Source organism: Anopheles maculipalpis, chromosome 3RL (genome assembly GCF_943734695.1).
Source record: "Anopheles maculipalpis chromosome 3RL, idAnoMacuDA_375_x, whole genome shotgun sequence".
Taxonomy (NCBI): domain Eukaryota; kingdom Metazoa; phylum Arthropoda; class Insecta; order Diptera; family Culicidae; genus Anopheles; species Anopheles maculipalpis.
This window is the reverse complement of record NC_064872.1, coordinates 43,217,842-43,242,604: the sequence shown is the minus strand read 5'-3', so window position 1 is coordinate 43,242,604 and position 24,763 is coordinate 43,217,842. Positions and strand designations below refer to the sequence as shown.

The 24,763-nt window shown below is 42.6% G+C and overlaps 2 protein-coding genes across 2 annotated transcripts; one reads left to right on the top strand and one right to left on the bottom strand.

The window, feature by feature from the left end:
- The first annotated feature begins 10,352 nt into the window (after window positions 1-10,352).
- LOC126564098 (solute carrier organic anion transporter family member 74D) lies at window positions 10,353-14,950 on the top strand. The gene is made up of 6 exons (XM_050221027.1): window positions 10,353-10,539; window positions 12,132-12,629; window positions 12,705-13,049; window positions 13,114-14,251; window positions 14,339-14,544; window positions 14,632-14,950. Exons 1-6 carry the CDS (start codon window positions 10,353-10,355, stop codon window positions 14,805-14,807), a joined length of 2,550 nt encoding a protein of 849 aa, XP_050076984.1. The 3' UTR covers window positions 14,808-14,950.
- A 2,738-nt stretch (window positions 14,951-17,688) lies between these two features.
- On the bottom strand, window positions 17,689-21,409 carry LOC126564170 (F-box/WD repeat-containing protein 5). The gene is given in 6 exon segments (XM_050221129.1): window positions 17,689-17,826; window positions 17,899-18,049; window positions 18,138-19,425; window positions 20,228-20,405; window positions 20,484-20,641; window positions 20,881-21,409. Coding segments are annotated over 6 exon segments (2,250 nt in total). The 5' UTR covers window positions 21,218-21,409.
- Between the last annotated feature and the right edge of the window lie 3,354 nt (window positions 21,410-24,763).

The following is a 24,763-nucleotide window of genomic DNA, read 5'->3' as shown; positions in this document are numbered from 1 at the left end:
CTTACCCTTAGTAGATCAAGCAAGTTTCGATCCTCTATCGATCATACACTAAACATCCTGCCCCACTGGTTAATTATTAATCGTTGCAAAAGTAAACTGGCAGGCTGGAAATATTACAACAAACCCACGCTCTGTTTCGTAGACTAACTCGTACTAAGGCACACAACCGGTAAGGTAAAATGTTGGTTGATTCTTTCTTATCTATAGCATTGCCAACCAGTGCTATCTAATCTTATCGAAATGGTATAACAGCAACATTTGCACCGGGTGGTTCTAAAAATGGAAGAAAATGCGACCTTGTGTAAGATATTCGTCCTCAAAAATTTTCATAAATTTACTAAATAAGTAAAACATCCTTAGAGATTATGAATGTTTTCATAGATAACGCTTTTGATATTTATACATTTCGTTCTTCGTCTTCTTCTTCTTCTTCTTCTTCTTCTTCTTCTTCGTCTTCTTCTTCTTCATCATCATCATCATCATCATCATCATCATCATCATCATCATCAACATCAACATCAACATCAACATCAACATCAACATCATCATCATCATCATCATCATCATCATCATCATCATCATCATCAACATCATCATCATCATCATCATCATCATCATCATCTTCTTCTTCTCCTTCTACTTCTTCTTCTTCTTCTCCTTCTACTTCTTCTTCTTCTTCTTACAGGCATAGAAAGGTATTGGTGCTACATTTTTGGCTTTCACTTTCAGACACTTCAGGTTCAGAGACTGGTTCAGCAGAGAGTTGCATCAATCTAATTTTTTGTAGCTTAGTTTTTCTAATCGATGTAAAACTTGACTTCGTAAGGCTCTCTGTTGTTTTTTTCATTAAAAAAATTGACACTCGGGAACCCTGCAATATATCCACTAGCTCGTAACGAGTTAGATAGTATCAGAGCTGCCTGTTATTTCTCTATGGTTTGCCTAACCATGCACCCTTTTATGTTCCGAAAGTATCTAACTGATTAGATTAAATATATAATGTTTCAGATACAGCACCGATATCATTAAATCCGATCATTGCGTTATCGTCAGCATTTGTTTGCTAACTTTTACAAACATTTGGAGAAACCTTGTTGTTTCCGACGGGAACATCCCGGATACATGACCAATATTGAATCCTCGCACAGCTCCTTGTTGCGTCGTCAGATCTACTTGTATCAGGCGGATAGGCTGGGTCGAGCAGGACAAGTTCCTACCAGTGGATCCGCGTGTCTACAACACGTTGGGACGACGGGTGTCACCAGGTTCGCTACGGTTAGAAAGTTTACCCTCTTTCGTGGGCTAGCCAGGAGAAGTAGTATTGGAGAACTCTTCCCTCTTATGGAGTGTTTTCGTCATGATCCTGCTTGTTTCAATTATTATTAACGATGAAGCTGCAACGTAGACAATTAATTGTGCGTTGCACTTTGGACTTTTGGATTATTCGGATTATTTCGGGTTATTGCAAATATACGGTGCAGCATAACTATCATCAGAAGAATCGGATTAAGTGCAGACTACCGCTCGTTTCGTGCCTCAAATCAACCAAACAAAACTCTGAACTCTCATTATTACATCGCCAAACCACGTGCTCCAAAAATTGTACGGCCAGGTTCTAGTGAGGTACGCGTGTTGCATTCTTATGGATGAAGAAACATACATAAAAATAGATTTGACGCAGGATACTGGCCAAACCCAGAATCCTGCCTCAAATTAAGCTCTGGTCAGAGGTACGCGGGTTGCATTCTTATGGATGAAGAAACATACATAAAAATAGATTTCAGGCAGGATTCTGGCCAAACATTTTATTTTGTCACAGCAAGAGACGATGTTCTCACCAAATAGAAGTTCGTTTTTTGCTGACAAATTTGCCCGCAAAATTATGGTATTTCAAGCCATCTGCAGCTGTGGACACAAAACACGGGTTTTTTTTATAACAAAGCTATACATGAACTTGACAATTTATGGAGATCAGTGTCTGGAAAAGCGTGTTTTGCTTTTTAATAAAGTTTATAAAGGCCCAATTAAGCTCTGGTCAGATCTGTCGAATGCCCAACACGCATAAACGCGGAAAAAATAGCTACTGAAGTGGATAAACCAGTTGTGCGGCAGCTTATGAGAGGTATTGAAAGAATGGTGCTTAAATTCCGTACATAAACTCATTATTTTTTCTTGTATTGTGTGATAAAAGAACAATAAAAAACCTTTCGTTTGATGTAGAAAATTTATTTCTACGTTAAAAAGGTCTTGTTTTACAGCCTGTAATGAGTGACCGAATTCTAAATGAATGACGCATTATTTCCCACCCTATCAGCCAGATTCTTCCTGAGACAGATTGTAATCTCTTTAATCAAGAACACAATATTCGTCTCAAACACGGACTTTAATTCTATGTATGATAATGTTCTTTATGTTTATGATATTTTTCCGCTATTTAGACAAAAATTCTAACCAGAACGATGTGTATGTTACCTCCTTTTTTCTCATCAGTATCTGCTGTGTCTCGGATTATTTCTTCTTTGTAATCTGTTCCGCTTTCTCAAGGAGTTAAAAATAAAAGGATATAGAAAGTGAAAAAACTTTGGAGTTCCCAACGGTTGTCGGCACGTACCTCACGTCAACTTAATTGAACTTAATATTTGAAAATAAACCATTTAAATTATGTACTAAATTTTTGTTACATCAAAAAGGACTTTGTGCCAAAGACATTTTTCTATTTAATGGATCGGCAAGGGTACAGGGTCGGCGATTGCAAAATCATTAAAACTAGATGGTTTTGGTAAATGTGTACATTTAATGTAATTTCAAAGCTTTATTTATTTCAATCTCACTTATGTTGGCCTGCTCTTTTAAAGAGCACGTCGTCGTGACATGGTCCGTTCAACAATAGATCTCCACGAAACTCGATCCCTGGCTGCAGCTGCCCATCCATGAATGTACCCGATCTCCAACAGGTCTCCCTTCACCTGATCCAGCCAACGAACTCGCTGTGCTCACCAACGCCTTGTGCCGAACTGGGGGTCGCTGACGAATACCTTCTTGGCGGGGCATGAGTCCGGCATCCTCATAACATGCCCCAGCCATCGTATACTGTCGGTCTTTGCTACCGTCAGGATGTCCGGTTCTCCGTATAGCTCAGCAAGCACGTGGTTCATCCTTTTTCTCCACACTCCATGCTCGAACACACCGCCAAAGATGGTCCGGAGGATGCGACGTTCAAACACGCCAAGGGCGTTTGCATCCTCCGCTCCGATGGTCCAAGACTCGCCGCCATATAGGACCACCGAGCGAATCAGTGTGCGATATACTTCACATTTCGAGCATTCTAGAAATCTTCTGGATCTCAGCAGATTCTGAAGATCGTAGTAGGCACGATTTCCCAGTACAATGCGTCTCCGGATTTTGCGATGTCTCCGGACATCGTTATCCGAAGTTACGACAGTTCCAAGATAGCAGAACTTCTCTACTACCTCGAGATTGTCGCCGTCGACTAACACGCTGCTTCCCACTCGGGCTCTATCACGATCAGAGCAACCTAGCAAGCAGGTATTTCGTCTTTGTCGCATTGATCATCAACACAATTCTTATTTATTTTTATTTATTTTTTCCATTATTAATTCCAATAATTCCAATATTTTGGCTAGCTGCCTTATGGCCAACGCCGTGTGTGTTGACTTACCACACACTTTACAAGACATTTCCTCCTTGGAATTTGTCTTATCCTGGCAATTAACTCTCCCTTATTAACTTATCCCTTATTAACTTATTATTTGCGACCGAAGATCAAATCCCATCCGGACCGTCCTCCCGTAGTGAGGATTTAAAATCCAACTACATGGTATCGGCAAGTCTTATAAACCATTCGATGGCCGGCGTGACCTTAGAGTTCGTTAAGCCAAGACGAAGAAGCTATCTGCCTCCATTTATGCATCGTAGACGATGGTAATGATGGTACGATGGGAAAGGAATGGAGAGGATAATAAAGAAATCATAAGATAAAACCTTTGTCTTTGACAAAACAGAAGATGAGTCTAATGTAATTGACATATCTCATGGCTAACAAATCTCCAATTTCGTTACCCGGTTCCCTGCCGAGGCTCTCGACTGTATTCAATTACAAGGGTCTGGAGTTTTCGAATTTTTCACAGGACCACAGAAGGTGATCCACATTGTGGTATCCTTCGCCTAATTTACACACACTTTCATCTGAGCCAGCGGTATATGCTGTTGATGGACGTTCAAAGCATAAGAATTCCACAGCTGTCGAGACATCATCCGTACGAATGCACAGTCTACAGAGAGCCCCCATCGAACCAAGGCCGCAGAGACATTTGCGATGAGATCGAGAAAAGAATTAAAAAGATTTTGCAATTTTATTTTTATTTTTAAATTTTAGTCAACGAATTCTATGCATTTTAAGGAATTTTCAGGTATTTTAAGCAGCCAAATCAACAAGAAACTTTATCAATATTACTAACGGTTCCCAACTTTTCAACAAATTATTTGTTAATAAAGTCATGATGCTTCCTTTTTGTTTGTGTTTGTGCTCTTAAAAAGTACATTTCTCCTAAAAGTATAACCTCCTTTTCAAAAGCATTACTTCATCGACTTGGTAACGGTTGAGCATCCCTGACGTTAGACTCGCTCTTGCGTTCATTGGCCATCGGAAGCTCTCATGCCTTAGTTTGAGATCGAGTCCCGTGCGCACTGCAAGCACATTTTACAAGTGGTCGAGCAGCTTTCGCGCGCGATGTCCCGCGGTGTGCCAATCGAGTGAAACTTCCAGACGGGTGTGTTGTTGATCAGCCAAAACTTCGAACCACCAAATGTGTGTATCAGAGCGTTTTGACCCTGTGCCAAGCAAAACAACAAAACTATGCTTTACGTTTTTATTCACGGTGCTCGTTTGTCGGACGTTTCAGTGTGTAACGTACCGGGCAAAAGGGAACATACTACAGCAATAGTGTAGTTAGACAAGAGATTCAAATTCATGATTCATGTGTGAACCTGTTTACCAAAAAAACGCGCAAATCAAAAGCACGAAAGTGATTTTTAAAATACCTACACAATTAAACACTTTGAATCCTATTCGCTAAATCATTTAACCAATCGCGCGGTTCAGGTTTCGCTTGACGATCAAATTACTGCCACGGTTCTATTGTGCACCTCGGGCCACAACCGTCAACCGCCATCCGTCCGTCGGTTCCCTGCTCGCTGTCCATCCAGTGCGGAAGCGCAGATGCGCTGATGTTATTATGATAATAGTGTGAAATTACTACTGTCCATAGGAGAGGCTGACGCTTGTGGCGGTTTGGGCCACGTTACCGTTTTGTTGCCAGAGCGGCCTTTTTTCCTTTTTTTTTTTGAATTTCAACCATTTTTTTATGGAACCGTGCTATGCTCACATGAAGCCGTACAGCCGTACTTGTGGAGTGTTCCACGTGTACTCACTATCTGAAAACAGCGTGACCACAAAAGAATGTTCTCTCGCTCGTGTTATTGCGGTCGCTCGTGCGGATTGCAGTAGTGGATAAAGCTGACCTACTGATCATCTGCCGGGCCGACCTGCCCGTGTGCTATTGTTGCTGACCGGAATGAGTAGAGGAAATTTTAAGATAAAAAAAAAACAAATTGTGAAATCTAGCAATAGTATGAATTAGACGTTATCCAAAATGATCTGTGCAAAAAAAAACACACACACACACGCAAGCATGAGAGAGAGAGAGAGAGAAAGATGGGGAAAAAGGTGACGATGGTCATGGCGGTTTCCAGAACATCCGCTAATTTGAACATCGACGTGAGTTGAGTTACGAGTGCGTTATTCTGTTTTTGGTCGCAACGATAAACAAAGTAGTGATTGAGTGTTTTATTTTTTGTTTCTTATACATTTCTAACATTGATTTACGGCAGTGGTTCAACGAAAAAATGTGAAGTATCATTCCACTTCATACCACTCATCATTCACTCTTTTGTCGCGCAGGCTTAACGATCATACGTTAAAATAAACGCAAAACGCACCAATTGTTCGCACTGTGACAAAACTTTGTACAAGCTTTTACTACACACAGCTTCTATTGCATAGTAGCGTTCAGTGATGCCTTTCGCGAACCACTTCACCTGTCCTTTACGGTCATTGTTGCCCTAGATCGTAACTCTGCAGTCTGTTGACATTTGCGCTCAATTTCTAGCACGAAAATGGTCTTGAACAGGTCTTGAAAAAAAAAAAGCCACGACAGAAGTGAAGCTGGCGTAGAAATTCTAAAACCGGTTGTATGACTCTACCCTACGCAATATGCGTCCTCCAAACGTGCAACTCATCATTATCATCATCATCGGCTCCTAAAGGGTCCATAAAATGAGCAAGGTTTCGATTTGTTTACTGCATTCATGCATGAAGCAGACAAAACATGTTTTGAGGTAAACATTTGCGATTCAACTAACATACATTATGTTTGTTTTGAATGTTCTGATGGTCTTAAATTTAAATCATAGATGAACAGAGATGTATTAGGAATGTGATTGTATTAGAATGTGATGGGAAATGGAATCATATCTTTCGAGATCTATCTTCCTGTCAAAATGCGCTCTTCTATTTTGCTCTTCTAATTTCTAAAAGTCATAGCATTTACAGTATTGGATAAAACAAGTGCAACCAATCAATCCCAATCATGAAACCCTGCATTGAAGGGTGCAACGTTTTCCTCCTGGACAAAACAAGTGCAACTTCGCGTGCTGTTTGCCAAAATTAAATTGGCATTCAATATTTCATTGTAAATCCCACTGTCCACGCCCTGATCCTTGCGTCGAACACCTCCACGATCAATTTTACTGATTCTCGAACTCCCACAGGTTCTCTATAGGGTTCAGATCCGGAGATTGTGGCGGCCAGTTCATCACCATGATTTCATTATCCTAAAACCACTGTTCAACCACTTTGGTGGTGTGTTTGGGATGGGTTTCTTGTTGGAATATCCATTTTAATGATTTCCAGGTCCATTATTCCATCGATTTGATGAATTGGACCCAGACCGTTCGCATAAAAACATCCCCAGACCATTACATTGCCTCCGCCATGCTTCACCGTCTTCTGACAGTTGGTCGTCGTACACGGCAAACCCCGTCGCTTCCAAAGATGTTGAACTACCACTCATCACTGAACAGAACCGTCCGCCATTTCTGCACATCCCAGTAAATATGAGATTGAGCAAACAGAAGGCTTTTATTCCGGTTCCTAAGTGAAATCAGTGGTTTCTTCGCAGGACGTCGAGAGAACAATCCAGCTTCAATGGCATGTCGTCTGATTGTCCGGCCCGAAACAGAGAACTGCATATCCATTCGCACCTTGAACGAAGATTTGAAAGGACCCTTTTCCATGCTTCGTTACGATCATGGTGTCCTCTCTTAGCGTGGTGGACCGTGGTCTTCCACCTCTATTTTGCACAGTCTAGATACGGTCCATTTTTTCAACGCATACTTGTAACAATCTGTTTTATTTGCGACATTCCATTTCCATTTCCATTTCTTACTTTCCATTCAAGGCTTTCATGTGTCATTTTGGTGTCTAGTAAGGAAAATATAAAGAAAGCGTCAGTACAATTATGCAAAAAGCACACTTTTTCCAGCGAACGAATATTTTTCCAACGTAAAACAAAGTTCTTAAACGATGCTGGTAGAGATAATAGTTCAAAGAAGCGAGTAGTTGCAGTTGTTTTGATCAGAACAAAATGGTTCTTGTCCAAAAAACACTCGCTGTGCTTTGTCAATTTGACAGCTGATTGCTGCAATAAACCGTTTACTGCAGTAAGTGTCCCGTTTTCTATTTCAAAAAAATTGATTTGCTGATTCTTTTTACGAGGACTGACAATAAAAAAGGTTCTCCAATTTTTTTTCATAGAAAATGACATTTATTTACAAAAAGCGATACACCGTTGGAAAGGCCAAGGTCTTGGCTACTTTTCTACAAAATCGCCATTTTTTTCCAACACCTTGCGCATCCGCACGATGAACTTGTCTATGCCGGCAGAATACCACTCTCCGTCCGCCTCGCGCAGCCAGGTGTTGACCTCTTTCTGAACCTCCGCGTCACTTTCAAACTTCTTCCCTCCGAGATGTTTTTTCAGGGCGGGGAACATGTGGTAGTCACTTGGGGCCACGTCGGGACTATAGGGAGGGTGATCGATGATGATAACTTTGGTCGCACATTCCAAGGATACACGGCAAGGATATGACAGATTGTTTCGCTGCTACACACTCCTCCAAGCTTCTCTTCCAAGTCCCTAATAGTCGCACGGCGGTTTTTGAGCATTTCTGCCTCCACTGCTTGAACAATCGCATCCGAGACCGACGGTCGGCCACTTCTCTCCTCGTCGTGAACATTAGTGCGCCCGGAATTGAACTAGTGGCTCCACTTACGCACGTTTTTTATGTCCATACCCTTTTCCCCGTAAAATTCAACTAGTTGACGATGGATTTCAATAGGTGTCTCCTTTTTCGCACTCAAAAAACGTATTACAGAACGCAATTCGCACTTGGACGCTGACGCGAGGGGTACCTCCATCGTTGACGGCTGCTCAGCCAAGACTGAGCGGTCGGGGAAGCCTCACCCAGCAGCAAAGTGGTAGTGGGGGAACCAAGGAACACGGCGGTGTTGCCAGATTTCGCCTAACGCGTGATCCGGCGAAATTGCAGCGTTGGAGACCTTACTTTATTGTCAGCCCTCGTATGATTGCTCTGTTTGAGTTGCACTTGTTTTGTCCAATACTGTATCTATATTGAATGTTAAGCCTCAATGCCATCGGAGTTTGATCTGCATAATCTCTATACCTTCATGTACTGGCTTTCTAGACTTTGCTGATACCACGTAGTTGAAGCTCTCACTATATTTGAATCCTGGGCCTGTCTTGTAAAAGACTTGGCCACCCCGGGTCTACTACGGAAAAACGAGAAATCGACCCCTATTCTTTACTGCTAAAAATACCTAATCGACACATTTGACATGTTCCCTACTCCCTACTTATCCAAAACAAGCTTTGTTTGTTACTTATATCCCACTTCCATTAGCAATTCAAGCGAACTAAATTCAACCATTTTCTACACACCCTTACCTGTCGCACAGGACAAAAGATTCGGATGACGTTTATTTTAAAAATTGCCTGTTAAAATACTTGACCTTGCTCATGAAATCTACCGGAAGTCTAACCCCGACTTGTCATAAATGCTTTCGCTTTCGGTCATTCCACGCGCCCAGCGACGTAAATTGGGCGACACTTTCTTATCGCTTATAATCCTTCCCGTGTAGCACACAACAAAACAAAACCCCCGAAACCCCCAAAACCATACTTTCATTGGCAGTTATCTGTGGAATTATCTTCTCCACCGTGCAACACGTTGACGCGTATCAATAAAATCAACCCACAATACTATCGGACCAATATCAGGTGTCAAACCACTACAGGCGCGGAAATAGAACCATCCGCCGTGGTATAAATTATGCATGCTTGGGTCGAGTGACTGCCGCCAAAGGACGTAGCTTTTGCTGTTTGACGGTATTGACTCTTGAAGCTGTCCCTAGGTCCTTAGGTCCAATAATCCTCAACCCCACAATCGGACCATCCTCCAGAGCAATTCACTGACTTGTCATGGCCTATCAAAGCTGTCACGGCACGAAAGAAAATACTGCCCATTCATTCTGACCCCCCCCCTCTCCCCCCACTTCCCCACGTTTGGCTGCTCTTTCTCCTTCTCCATACCGGTAACCGACCCCTCATTCGATCTGGAACAATTCCCAGCTCACTCTTCTCCGATAAATGATGTGATTATCTCGCACCCACGGCATGGTATTCATATCAGCACTTGTGGCCGACGTACCGGCCCATACACCCAAATATCGCACCCTCTATCAATCAATCGGGCAACAGCCGTGCGCGGGATAGGTTGCCAACACGGGCGACTCCACGAACGTTCCTTCACCGTCCACCGAGTGTCGGGCAGCCATTAAGGAACGAAAGCGGTGGACGCGCCGTGGGTCGGGCGGGTTTTTGCCTGGTCATTATCGAATCAAGCGCATCTTCATAGCGTCTTCCTCCTTCCAGGCCGTTCGACGCACGCAATGATAAGTGATAGTGATTTTCGGGACTTTCACAGCACGATCACAGAACTCACCGGTGACGGATTGCGCTCGTCAGTGTAAGTGTGGCGCACTGGCGCGTTGAATACTCGTTGTCCCTTGTCAGTGGGTGATCAGTACACAAGTCGTTCAAAAAGCAATCACTGAGGTGAGCTTTAGTAATAAAGGTTGTGCAAAAGTGTGTGTATTTGTGAGTGTGTAGCAATATAAGGTAAACGGTTGCAACATGAAATCCAACATGCTTTGTGGCATATCCTGCTGGCATCCTGCCTGGCTGCAACGATTCGCCACGGCACGATCGTTTATCATGGTGTACGGGTTTCTCGGTACCGTGCAAGCGATGGCATACATCTACTTCGTCATCACACTCACCACGCTGGAGAAACGGTTTAAAATTCCTTCCTCAACTACTGGTAAGTATCGAATACAGTTTAAAACACATTCCAATATCTCGCTACTAATGCGCCAGGTTCAGTGGAGTGAAGTTTTGTCCGCAGTCTCTCTATCAGCAAAGGTGAGACTGACCGTCTTTATCATTTGGCACGTTGGCGTTAGTCGTCTAGACCGCGCGTGTTGATATTGCTTTACTAATGCCCCTTTTCTGTCATCGACTCTGTTGAGAGTAACCACTTGCCACATGAACGAGAGTGATAATGCCATCATGCACCTCCATCGATATTTTCCAACTGCTTTTCTGCGTAAAGTTGCCTCTTTTGCTCCCTATAGCTTCCGTTGGAGTACATTACACAAGACTTTATAGGCAAAAAGAGTTCACTTTACTATACGCCATGTAGTTGGATACTAGGTCCTCACTACGAGGGAAATTTCCGAACCGCAAAATGTGCTCAAAAAAATACACCCATCCATGATTAGTATTTGTGACGGAACTAAAAACTAAGCACAAAGTCAATAACCTGCACCAAATACGAGCGTTACAGTGGCCTCCACGGTATGGATTCTCACCGATAAGTTCAAGTAGTGCCGCCGCTTTATCACTACCACTGCTCACACTGTGCATCTACCGAACAAATAGCAACGTTAAGAAAATCCTTGACGCCCGCTTCGCACCACCTAGAGCGGAACGGTAGATGGAAGGTTTCGGGTGTCGTCAAGCTAAGTTCGCACCTTACCTTATAATCGGACACCCATTCAGCTGATACGTATCCGTAACCAGACGCCATGTAAACGTCACATCTAATGAGTGTCCAGAGAACTGTTGCGAGAGTGGGTCGCACGCGCGCACCCGTCGATATAGTACACAATGTTATCGATCGGTAAACAGCTGTTTCTTACTACACCTGAGATAAAAGAAAATTTTCCTTTTTATACGGTTTTCCAATAATAGACAATATTAGCAACTCTTAACTTCATTTCAAATATCTAATGCCCCTAGTTCTTCAACTGCTGTTTGGAATAAGTGTTCACAAAGTGCAAAGGGAGTTACGGTTGGCGCCAGTTTATTGAATGATCGATTGATTGACTGATTGATTGATTGTCGGCAATAGGAAGCGCATCATTGCTTTATCTGTTATTTACGCAAAGCCATAACCTCAGTCGGAGGTGGATCTTCCTATAAGCGGACTGGGCGAGCTGAAGCCCGAAATGAATTGGTTGTTGTAAACACTGGCGTATCTTATGGTTGGGGCCCCGATTGCTGCCGCGAGCACTCACGGGCTTCTGCTCGTGGTGAGAGACGCCCCCGGTCACAGGATGTAGAATTACAGAGTCCTCCATTACGCCCCAAGTTCAACCTCGTACAGAAAATTGTTTTTTTTTTTTTGCTTAGGAATTAATTCGCACAGAAGGACGGAATCCGTCTCTGGCCTGAGCTGCCATTCAGCCATTTTTTCGCCACGCTTTAAGCTCAATATTAAATGAAAACCCCACACAAAGATGCAATAGAATAACTACAATATTTTTTACAACTCTCTCTCTCACTCTCTCCTTCTCTCTCTCTCTCTCTCTCTCTCTCTCTCTCTGTATTTCTTTCTCTCTGTCCTGGCAGGTATTATTCTGAGTGGCAACGAAATATCTCAGATCCTACTTTCGCTAATACTATCTTATGTCGGTGGCCACCGGAACCGGCCCCGCTGGATCGCGTGGGGTGTGGTATTTTGTGCCCTTTCCTGCTTCATTCTCGCACTCCCCCACTTTATCTACGGTGCGGGCGATGAGGCACTGCAGCTTACCAAGGAGTATATCCGCGAGCGGGAGGAAGACGAAGCCCGCATACGATCGCATCAAAACTACACGATCATGGTGAAGAGCACCAACCGTCTCTGCCTGGACACGTCCTCACCGAAGCAATGTCTCGAGACAATATCGGTCGTCCCGCTGGTGCTGATCTTCCTATCGCAGTTCGTGCTCGGTATCGGCAACACGCTCTACTATTCGCTTGGCCAAACGTACTTGGACGACAATACGAAGAAAACCAACACACCGCTAATGCTGGCGTATGCGTCCTCGCTGCGCACATTCGGACCGGTCGTTGGATTTGCACTCGGTATGTAAAACACATAAAAACCCCTTAATCACTTCCGGTTCTAGGCTTGTGTAACGTATACTTTCGTTTTTGCAGGATACTTAGCGCTTAAGATCTATATTGACCCTAGCAAGACACCGATCATTGATAGCTCCGATCCTCGGTGGTTGGGCGCGTGGTGGCTGGGGTGGATTCTGCTCGGCGTTGCTATGATTATCTTCGCCCTGCTGATCGGTATGTTTCCGAAGGAAATACCGAAAAAACCTAAATCTTCGGAACCGAACCAAAAGCGACCTCATTCAACCGTACCCGTTATACTGATGAACGATGCGGAAGCATTCGGCAAGGAGAAGGAAAGTCTTAGCAAACGGCAACAGCGAACCGTGTCGGAAAATGCGTCCGAGTTTGCCGAAAGCATTGTAGAGTTTCCTCAGCTGAAAGGTACGGTAGAATTGCTTCGATATTGATGCGATCGACCTAATGTTTGTCTCGGAAATCGTTTCAGATTTTCCTCGCGCGTTGATGCGCCTCCTCAAGAACAAGCTGCTCATGTTCAACATTCTGTCCGGCATTTTTTACATTCTCGGTTCCAGCGGTTACATTACGTTTCTGAGCAAGTACATCGAGGTACAGTTTCACAAGTCCACCGCTAATGCGACTGTAATAACGGGCCCAATCACGCTGTTCGGTATGGTGGCAGGATTTCTGATATCGGGTATCATTATTTCGAAGAAAAAACCTTCCCCTAAAAAGCTGCTCTTCTGGAACGTGATTGTTGGTGCAGGATACATGGCCGGACAGATATCCTACCTGTTTCTTACCTGTCCCGATGGTACCATGCCTTTGGTGAAGGGTCGATTGAATCTTACGACGGAATGCAATAGCCACTGTCATTGTGAAGGAATTCCGTACAGTCCAATCTGTCAGGAAGAAACAGGCATTACGTTCTTTTCCGCGTGTCATGCGGGTTGCGATACATGGCATACGGCCGAAAAGTATTACGATAGTTGTTCCTGCCAGAATGAAAATTATTCCCCCATCACAAAGCTTCCCTGGGAAGGATCCAGCACGCAAACGACAAATCCTTACAGCACCAGTCCAATGGTTGGTCAAGAGACCAGCACGCAAAGTTGGTCTACTTCCAGCACTATTAGTACGAGTTCGTCTACGATCCAACGGTCGGAAACAACGACACCGATCATCGGAATGGACCAAATCCAATTATTACCTGGACAGCATGAACCAGTGGTCAACTATACTCTCTCACACGACGACATAAAGGACGATCCCAAATCACGTACAGACAATTCCGACGAACGGTTCGAAGCTACGAAGACTGACGAAGTGGAGCATGACGATAGTACATCCCCTCCAGTGTCAGAAACTGTTCCCGAAGATGATACAGAACCACCAACCGAATCATCCCGTAAAAGGAAACGAGCAGTGGAACAAACGGACGACGGACAATCTTCGACAACCAGTAGCAGCACCCCACCAGACAGTATATTGTACACGGCAAAACTTATCCCTGGTGCTTGCGTGAAAGGATGTGCGCTCGGTTTCTATCTCTTCTCGATCATTTCCAGTATTATCAACTGTTTGGGTGCATCGGGACGCATAGGCAATCTGCTCGTCAACTATCGGTATGGATCGTGGCTGTGAAGTCGCGCGACAAACAAACAAGCAACCCTCTAATCTTTCAACATGTTTTTTTTTTGACGTTTCTTTAGATGCGTCTCGAAACAGGACAAATCCTTCACCCAAGGGCTGATTCTAATGATGATCAGTCTGTTCGCTCTGATTCCCGGTCCAATCATCTACGGCAGGATCATCGACAGCACGTGTCTGGTGTGGACGGAGGAGTGTGGTAAGCGCGGTAACTGCCAGCTCTACGATCAGAAACTGTTTCGATATTATATCAACATAACGGCACTGTGTAAGTCCTCTTGAACCGGGTGATTTCCTTTTGATTTTTGATTTTGGAAAGCAAGTTTGTTAAAATAATAATATTTCCTTTCAACAGGCCTCACATCAGTGGGAGTATTCTTCGATGGATTGGTATGGTGGTACGGCAAAACGCTCGACCTGTACGGTGAACGAGAAATGGCGGAAAGGCAGCAACGACAACAGCAGCAGACTCAAAATCACAAAGTGCACCCGGAACCGATCAGTAATCATGCGTTCAAACATGATACGTGATACCCGTGACGCCGTACCGGTGCACGGGGGTGGTGTAAGCTGTGTGTAAATGTATTACTGTTAGCGTACGTTCAATGTACTGTATTGGTCAATAAGTGATAAGGGATAGTTTACAATAAATGGCATACTTTTCAATCATGATAAAGATGTCGTGTGCTTATGTTCTTGCTTTCGCTGTGCGAGCCTGAGTGGGCCTGAGAGGTTAAATTCGGCTAACATCAAACGAAGCTGACAAACCTATCATGCCAAACCGGATCAGCTGGAGCTGTGTTAAAGCAAGGTTAATGACTCCATCCATACTATTCACACAAATTGATAACAGTATTGCTTTCCAATACAAAGTACCAGCTGCCTGAATTTCTTATGGCAATAATTGATTTTTTTTTTCTTTACAACCTTATCAATACGACCACCAAGCGAAACAGACAAAAAATCCACACACACAAACTTCTCGATGGAGACGCCCAATCTTTGGTAATGCTTTGCTTTAAACGTGCTGCCACAGTTCATCGGAACAGTAGCAGCACTGTTCTTCACACATCAGGACCGCTTATCGAAACCAGCACCGAGTAACGTAAGACAAGGTAGCTAGAAAAGGCATTCTCATTATTCATGAGAGTTGGACTCCGGAAAACTGGTTGATGCTTCTTCTTCTTCTTGGCATAACGACCTCTAAAGTCACGCTGGCCATCGAATGGCTTACTAGACTGCCAATACCACGTAGTTGTTTAGTCAGTCCTCCTACTACGGGGGGACGGTCCGGATGGGATTTGCACCCCGGTTCTGTCGTTTAAAGACCAGCGACGCTGTCGCCTACACCACCGGTCTGCCTTGGTTGGTTGATGCTACACTGACACTTACTTACACTATACACTGACTTCCAGGCGGCTTTCGATCGAGTCGGACATGGTCTGCTTATTGAAAAGCTGTCTAAACTTGGCTTTTCGACTGACCTGATTTCTTGACTTTCTTCCTATTTGTTTAGGCGCACGTCTTGTGTGAAGATCGTTAACTTCACTTCATCCACTTTTCCATGCTCCTTAGGTATCTCGCAGGGTAGTGTGTCTTGAGCCCTCTCCTATTCTTTATGTTTATTAATTACGTTTACTCTATCATCCCAGTTGACGGTAATTTGCTATTTGCGGATGATCTCAAAATCATTCTTCTAACCTTTCACTCCTCTGACTAATCATGGATACCACACTGCATCAATTCCCTCTCCTTTTGGTGTCCTGCAAACCTTCTCACCTTATGTATTCTTAAATGAACAGAAATTTCCTTTTCTTTTAGGATATCCTGATCAAACGAATCTCCTCCAAGATGTCTGATTTGTAATGCCTGAAAGCCCGTTACTATAGCTTGATACGTCCTATATTGGTACATGCCAGAATAACATGGAACATGTTATTCGGAATCCGTCCGGTATTACTTATTTATTAATTGCAGTTCGAATTGAAAGGGTGCAAAAAAAACACGCCTTTCGCAATCGGACGATTCCCTTCTGCGATTCTAATCCCTTACAACCCTACAGAACAATTGTTGCCAATTGTTACAGCTTCCTTCTTTGGAAGTACGTCACTCCCGGGCACAAGCTACTTTCATCGCCGGTCTGCTATTGGGTGCTACCGATGCAACTTCCCGTCTCTCTCTCTGCTTTGGTATCGATGGTACACTCCTTGCTTGTCTTCGCCAGTTTAACAGCTATGCTGACCTCTTCAATTTGTCCAAGACCATGTCATTTTTCTGTACCCGGCTCTATTCCTCCAATCCCATATGATCTGTTTTGCTCTCTTGCGTATTGTAGCTAAATTTTAAAGCCCAGTCTTTTCCTTACGTTCCTTGTTTTGATAACGAAGTTCTTGACAGGCGCCTTTTGTATTGAGCTAGCATAGGGTTCGGTTTAAATCTATTTTTAAAGTAATTTTGTAAGGCACAACAGAAGTAATAAACTAATAATAATAATAATAATAATAATAATAATAATAATAATAAATCGTTCCAAGAACGTAGAACGTAGATAGCCTAAGACGAAGACGAAGGCGAAGAACGCTTTGAAAGTTTTACATTACCTTATCATTTACTATTGCAGTAAGATGTATTATACACGCCTAATAACTAATAACACATTACGAACGGTATCAATGATTTATTGTTTTAAACTTTTACGGCTGACTGTTCGCGGTTATGCCTAAAATGTTTATGCTTTTTGTTTCTAATGTTTCACAGCTGTTCAGTAAACACGTTACGTTTCGCTCTGAATTTCATTCATTGCAATACAATTGCAAATTTTTAAAACTTGAGTTTACAAAAAGGACACCACTTGCTTTCTGGGTCAAACAGGCAACAACAATTTTGGTATGTTCAATAAAACATTTTAAATGTATTAGTACCTCACAGAAGGGTAATTATAAAAGTACTTGCAAACCATCATTCAAAATTATCGTTAAAAGATATTGCACAAAAGATAAACAGATTCGCCAAATGTAACATTTAACCATATACATATTTATAGAGCGCAAGAAAGATTCTATTTCTAACCATACTACACAATAGGCGAACTGTTAGCAAAATGTATCAGTCATTTTACAACAGCTAACTTTTTGCTGTTTCTGCTAATGTATTGATTGGAAAATTAGCTCTACGCTCTCGACGTGATGTGTGTGAAAATATACCAGCACGATACTATTAACACATCGTATATAATCTCAGTATGCAATGGGAACAAAGGACCCTGATAAATTAAACAATCGTTGAGAAATAAAGTATTCTAAGGCACGAAACAATGTTCAACAAAACTAAAGCATACAAACGGGTGTACACAAACGCACAGCATTATTTTGTGTAGTTTGTTTGTGGTAGTTATCCATTATCATGGTGGATCCTAAACGAATGATCGCATTCCTTGCTGGTGTGGTTGGGGTTGCGATGAAGGACGATTGTTTTTCAATTTACGAAATTCCAACGCCCGGTTAGTTGTCGGTATACCCAGCTTTTGCGCTTTCGAAAATGATCGCCATATCTGTTTCACAGAAGCAGAATAGGAATTAATATTGCCGTCAGCAGCGCACGAGGAGTTAAGTGCGCTTCTTACCTTAATTTCGTAGTCATCACTGGTGGTCACAAGCATTTCATTGTCACGCGGGTTGAAAGCAACACTGTTTACCACGTCAGTGTGCTGGTACTTTGCCAAACATACGCCATAATAACGATCCCAAAGGTATGCGTGCATGTCCTCGGAACCGCTACGGTAACAAAAGGAGAAAGAAGAAAAATCATTCATTAAACTCATTTCTTCATCCTCCACCAAATCGTTCGCACGCCCCATTTTACCTGGCCACATAATTATCACAGACGTCCAGAAAAATGAAGAAACATTCAGTATTGGGCGTGTACGCCTTGTGAGCACGCCGCATCTTGCCCACCTTTTTCAATGTCATCAAATCTATTACATGTATATCGATCTCCTGCGCGATCGCCGGCGGATCGAGCGGATTACGAATGACGCAATTTTTCGGCCACGGTCGGCTGTTAACGTACAGGTAGCGATGGTCCGGACTCAGCCCCATCCCAATGATGTGCCCGTGCAGATCAATCAGCTTGTCCACCTTGTCGAAGCGGCCGGCCACTGCTTCGTAGTTCGCCCAGTTTGGTTCCATCGGCGGTTCCTCGTTCTGTAAGATATACTGCAGGCGGATTTCTTCTGGTGACATCTCAGCCATAATTACCTGTAACTCGCGCTGCCGATCGCGCAGCGCTATACGTTCCCGAAGCGACGGGCCCGGATCGAGACGGCGCGGGAAGTTAACACTCGTGATGCGCTTGAACCCGATCTGATGCGGTGTGTAAGTTTTCGATCCGGTCGAAAATATCAGATACTTTGGGCAAAGATTTTCTAAATCGTCCTCCCCGTCGGACAGCTCCTCTTCGTCCGCATCGTCTTCATCGTCCTCCAGGCAGTCGTCCGATGATTCGTAGTACGATTCCTCGTACTCCTGGCGAAATTCTTCCAGATACTGTATCGGGCTGGCATAGTCTGCCCGATCGCCAACTAGCAACTGGTACGGCACATCCTCTACCGCATTCGGATCTTGACCTGTGTGTGTCAAACAACAGTAACCAAATGCATTAATTCAATAAACATTCACCAGCGTTAGACGATACTAGAGCAATAACTCGCCATCATCTACTGCTTCCTCCTGATCATCGTCGGAGTCTACATCCTGGTTCATCTGGTAATGGGAAAGTGGATTTCCTGCACGACGATCTCCACCACTGGTGCCCGGTTCCTCGTCCGTCGATTTCTGCTCGGCACCATCGGTGGTCGAATTTTTTCCATTATCCCGCTTACCCTCGGTTTCATCGCTTAACCATGGACAATTGGCAACCATGATCGCACGTATGGAGCTGGCATTGCGATTGTAGAATTTGTACATTTGACTTCGTACCGGGGTATGCTCCGAATCGACCTCCTGGTTCGCCTTATTGAGCCACAGAATGGAAGAACTGACCAAATGTGCCAACCAGCTAAGATCACCAGACAGCAGATGTTGATCGCTGAACCAGGTGCCGAATATGTCGTACGGTCGATTCGTAACTCGACACTTTAGTTTAAAGCCGTCTAAAACAACCAAAAACACATTTAGTTTAACACAAAATATCAAAACCTGTTTTTGATTTGCAAAAACGCTACTAACGTATGCATTAAAAAAGAGACATTTTCCATATGCATGGTAAAATTAAACGGTAAAAGATGCTGCAACCAATCAAATTGCACCGTTTTCTATAACAAATCTTTAATTTAAGAAGAAAAAATCGAACCTTTGCTTCTTCATCTTGGGGGATTTTGAGGGCACTTAAGCCTCAGTATGTCATAAGTGTCAAAAAATAAATTGTTGGCCTTTTTCCTGTTAAAAGGTTGTCCTTCAGAATCCCCAAACGCTTTTTCAGCGCTCAGCGCAGCGTTGTGATCCTTTTTAATGCATGTAGCAACTATTGGGAAGCTCCTTGTACTGTAAATCACATTGTTCAATGTCATCCCTGGAGAAAATAAAACGGTATGTGAAGTTATTTTCATTGACGGTGAACCACAGCTTCTGTTGAATGTAACAGTCGCTTAAAATGGTCGGAGGGCCAGATCCAGACTCCCACTCTATAAACTTTCCTTTCTCCAGAAAGACCTGCATCTGATAATTATTTGCCCGATCGTATAATCGCTTAACAGGAAATGTGACACAACGGTCGATTTTTCCTCGGGTCCAGATTCATCATACATGACCACTGACCTGTGGACCCCCCACCAGGTGACAGCGTAAGCGCATGAAAAATCGGAACATTTTCGTCGCTTTTTTTATTGCATACGTTATTCAAATGTAACGAAACAGTAGGAAACTAGCACATGTGCTCCCTTATCAAAAACTTACTTTGTACAGTGAATACAGCAATCTCGCCGGAAGTACTATGTGGTGAGCCAAAATGGACGCCGGATACGAGCAGGAGCGTGTCGCTTTGATTGAACTGGGAAAACTGGGTATACTTCCAGCTAAGCTTACGCATATCGTACGAATCCCGTATCGTGGTCGGATAAGCCGAATTCCATACCTGAAAGAGAGGAACAGCCATCAAAAGCCAGTGATTTCATTGCATTTTTTGGCACAGTTCCCACAATAGTATACTCACGATCACGAACCCATCCTTGGAGCATGTGGCAAACATTTTCCCGTTGTGTGAAAAGCTGACGTGCAGCACTTGATGCGAATGGAAGGTCAATACATCCGTCATAACCATTGGTACATTATTTGTTAATCGTCGATACTCGGCACGCCAGGATTCCGCTCCTGCAGAAAGAAAACAGGAATATGTAAATACTTGATACACCGAACCGAACGAACGGTTCCTGTCTTCACCACCCAAGGCATGCCTTGGTGCGCAGTTTAACAACAAGAACAAGTCGTGTGGATTATGTCACCATTCAAAAGCACGTCAATTGAAGCGAGATTCTGTGCTATCTCACTCGCTCGTTGGCAATGTTCCTAACTAGATGCGGGATGTGATCTGTGCTTATCCGAAAACTTACCTCGTTTCAGCGGTATGGATGGATCCACATTAAACTCCTGGCGGAAATACTTCCGCCAGATGTAATCATCCTTCGAGAGTTTATACCATCGCTTGCAGCATTGTCCTGCGTTCAGGACGTCGCGAGCCTCAAGCTGCAGGAAAATGTTGATAAACAGCGGCTCTGGCATGAACACCCACGGACTGTTGTCTATGTACGTTCCATCGTCCGCCCCGTCCTGGTCGCTCGTGGACGAGCTGAACGAACTGTTGGACTGAATACTTTCGCGGGTGCGACCGTGTTCCATTTGACCGTCGCTGCTGTCCGCCATCGGCACATCTTCTATCGTTTCAGCCATGGTTGGCAACCGTGTCCGAACGTTTTAACGCCCCCGCCGAAGCTTTTCCCACCAGCTTGAGGAAGTTGCGCCGCACACTTTCACTATCTGTTGCTACTGGTTTATTCCTTCCCGTCTCTGCCCTCTGCTTTGCTCTTTCTACGCAAAAGACGAGGCACGACGACGGAGCGTAAACATTATACCAATCGAATCGATTATGATTGAATTACAGACTATTGACTGTGCAGGATCTTGATCGATTCAGTATCTGGATTTTTTCGCCTGAACACCAAGCGACTAGCTCTGCCAAATGTACTTGCGTCCTACCGAAAAATTTAATGAAACACGAGATGAAAAAAAAACACCAAAATAATCTTCTTCTTCTTCTTCTTCTTTGGTCGAGGTATTCCACGATACGGCTCAGGAATCCAGCTTCCTGGGCCTTCCTGCGCTACTTCGTAGATTTGTTATAATTAACAAAACCTCTATGCTTGTGGACCGGCAACTTTGGCCATATGTCCCAATTTAGCTATTACTAAAGTAATTCTTACGACTGTCTGGATTTCTTAATGCTTAATGTTTTGCTGTGTTTTGAATATATACTGGTTGATCTGACGTTTTGCTTGCTTCCTTGTTGTTTTGTTTATACTAGCTAGTTTTGTTCTTTTGATTAGGTGTTGTTGACTCTTTTCTTTTGTGCTAAATTGGTTTGTTTGTTATCAGAGTATTATTTTGTTTTTTTGTATGAAATTAATGATTTTTTGGATTTCACCTATTTTTCTTGATTTCCAGTTGTTGATAAAAACTTCTTCTGTTGGAAGGTTATCTCTTCTTCTTTCTAGATCCAACCTTCTGCATTTGAAGACTCTATGCTGTCCTGTGTCTGGGCTGTTGCAAAGATTACAAGAGCCGTTATCTATAATCTTTTGTTTGTTCAGCCAGTAATTGCTGTAGTCGTGGCCTGATATCAGTCTATTAATCAGTTTGATTTCTTTTGGCAGTAACTTCATATTGTGATGCCACATCCTTTTTCCTATCTTGTTTTGGTATTTTTCATATTTTTTGCCTTTGACTGCACACATTTCTGCATACCAGACCTCTGTCTCTCTTTCGGCCTTTTCATGTAGCATGCTTATGGCATCCTTCAACCGTATCGTGTTGTTAATTACTAGGTTGCTGGTAATACCTTCTTTGGCTAATTTGTCTGCTATCTCATTACCATCTATGTTTACGTGACTGGGAATCCACTGTATTCTGGCCTCGAGGTACTCACAGTTGTTTATGATTCCGCTTATAATATCTTCCGTGTATTTTTCTCTTGTAGCTTGCTCTAGTATTATGCATGATGATTTACTGTCGGTGTAGACTATTGGCTTTTTGATTTTTTCGAGAGCTGCATATTCCAAGGCTTTTTTTATGGCGTACAGTTCAGTTGTGCAAATTGATGCTTCATTTTTTAATTTAAAGGCTAGTTTTTGCTCTCCCTTGTTGTCATTTCTAATATACAAGCCTATTCCACAGCCATTGCTGGTTTTGCTACCATCTGTGAATATTTTAAGTTTTGAATCGTCATTTTTAATCATTTCTGTGCTTAGCTGTTTGGCTATTATGGGGTTGCAGTTTTCTTTGCTGACATTCAAACCTGGAACGTTTGTCCTTATGTCAATGTAATGGTAGTTGTTATTTAGATTGTTAAAACTTATCTTAGTTATTTTTTTGAAAATGTCTACATTTTCCTTATATATTTGTTCTATTGCCGAGCTTCTTTGGTTGTTGCTTTGATCAGGTACTTGGGCTAAAATCTGAGCGTTCCTTGAGGGTTGCGCTGTGATTTTGGCCAGCTGCTTAGCGACTATATATCTACTTCTTATTGGGAAAGGAAATTCAGCAGCAATTGCATGTAAGGAATTAATAGGGATAGTCCTAGTGCACCCTGTCACTCTTCTCAGAGATTGGTTTAGAAGTGTGTCGATGGATTTGAGTTTAGTTTTTGTGGCATTGAGGCTAAAAGCTATTCCATATTCCATGCTTCCTCTGATTAATGCTCTGTGAACTTGTATGGCCTTTTCCGGGTCAATATGATTTCTAAAATTGCATATTGTCTTGATTGCGTTAAGTCTTTTTTGTGCCTTTGTTTTTTGTTTATCTATATGTTGGTGAAACTTTAATTTACTATCTATGGTGATACCCAAGAACCTATGTTCTTTGGTTTTTTCCACTCTTTCCCCTGATATTTGTACATTTACGTGGAACTTGTTGTTGGGAAACGTCATAATTTTGCATTTCTGCGTGTTGATTTCTAGATTTAGTTTTCTAAGTGTTTGTGTTAGCCAATTTGAGGTTCTTTGAAGGGATATTTCGACTGCCTTTGGTGTTATCCCCGTTTCTATAATTGCAAAATCGTCCGCGTATTGTAGCACCTTGATTTTATCTCTATTGATTTCATGACAACCGCTGGTATAAATGTTGAAAATGGTCGGTGAAAGGACATCCCCCTGGGGGATACCATTTGATACCCTTCTTTTGATTTGTTTGTCGTCAACAGATAGTTCTAAGCTCCTATTTGTGAGAAAACTGTTAATCCAAGCAATATCCTCTTGGGGTATCATCATTGATTGCATTGTTTTTGTTAGCTCGTTAGTAACTACACTATTGTAGGCATTTTTTACGTCGATAAAAATTACTCCAGTGTATTTTTTTTCCCTGTTATTTTTGGTGATCGTATTGATCAGAAGTACCATCATATCCATGGTTGACTTATTTTTCCGAAACCCGAAACTGGTCTCGGGCAGGAGTAGGTGTTTCTCCAAGTGGTTCGTAATGTTTGCTAATATTGCTGTGTTGGCCACTTTAAGTATTGTTAAGAGCAGTGCTATTGGTCTAAAATTATTTACGTCATTCAAATCTTTGCCGATTTTTCCTATTGCAATTATTTTGATTCTTTTGAGCCTATTTGGTACTATTCCTATTCTATACATATTATTAACTTCCTCAATTATTTTTGTGGCTATTTTGTCGTTTAAAGATCTTAATGTTGCATATGATAGTCCATCAACACCTGGTGCGGTATTCTTTTTAGATTTCAAAATTGTATGCCATAAATTAAGATTTAAAAGTTCCAATTCGCTGTTATATACTAATGTTACGTAATTTGTTTTAGTTTTAAAATTAGGAAAGTTATTTTTTAAAAATTCTTTGGCATTATCAGGGTTTGAGTTGATATAATTAGTGTTTTGTTTGTTGCCCCTGTTTCCGTGACATTTGTTGATTATCTTCCATAGTTCCGTGGTGGAAGTGTCAGTATTTACTTTATCCAGCCATTTTTCAAAGTTTTTACGTTTTTCTGTTTTTTTTTTAAATTTGAATTTGGCCAAATCCCTCTTAAAACTGATATGATTGTCCAGGGTTCTGTTTGTATTATATTTTTTCCTGGCCTGATTTTTCTTATCCCATGCTTTTTGAAGATCCTCTGTCCACCATGATTTAGGTGTATGATTGCAGGTTTTAGTATTGTTATGAACTATTTTTTGTATTTCTTTAGTTAGGTTGGCAATATTTGTCTGATCT

What these genes read in the sequence shown, in the direction of transcription:
- LOC126564098 (XM_050221027.1), top strand. Translation starts at nt 10,353, where the DNA reads ATGAAATCCAACATGCTTTGTGGCATATCCTGCTGGCATCCTGCCTGG. An exon ending in AATTCCTTCCTCAACTACTG is followed by an intron (nt 10,540 to 12,131) that starts GTAAGTATCGAA and finishes CTGTCCTGGCAG; the next exon opens with GTATTATTCTGAGTGGCAAC. An exon ending in TATCAACATAACGGCACTGT is followed by an intron (nt 14,545 to 14,631) that starts GTAAGTCCTCTT and finishes TCCTTTCAACAG; the next exon opens with GCCTCACATCAGTGGGAGTA.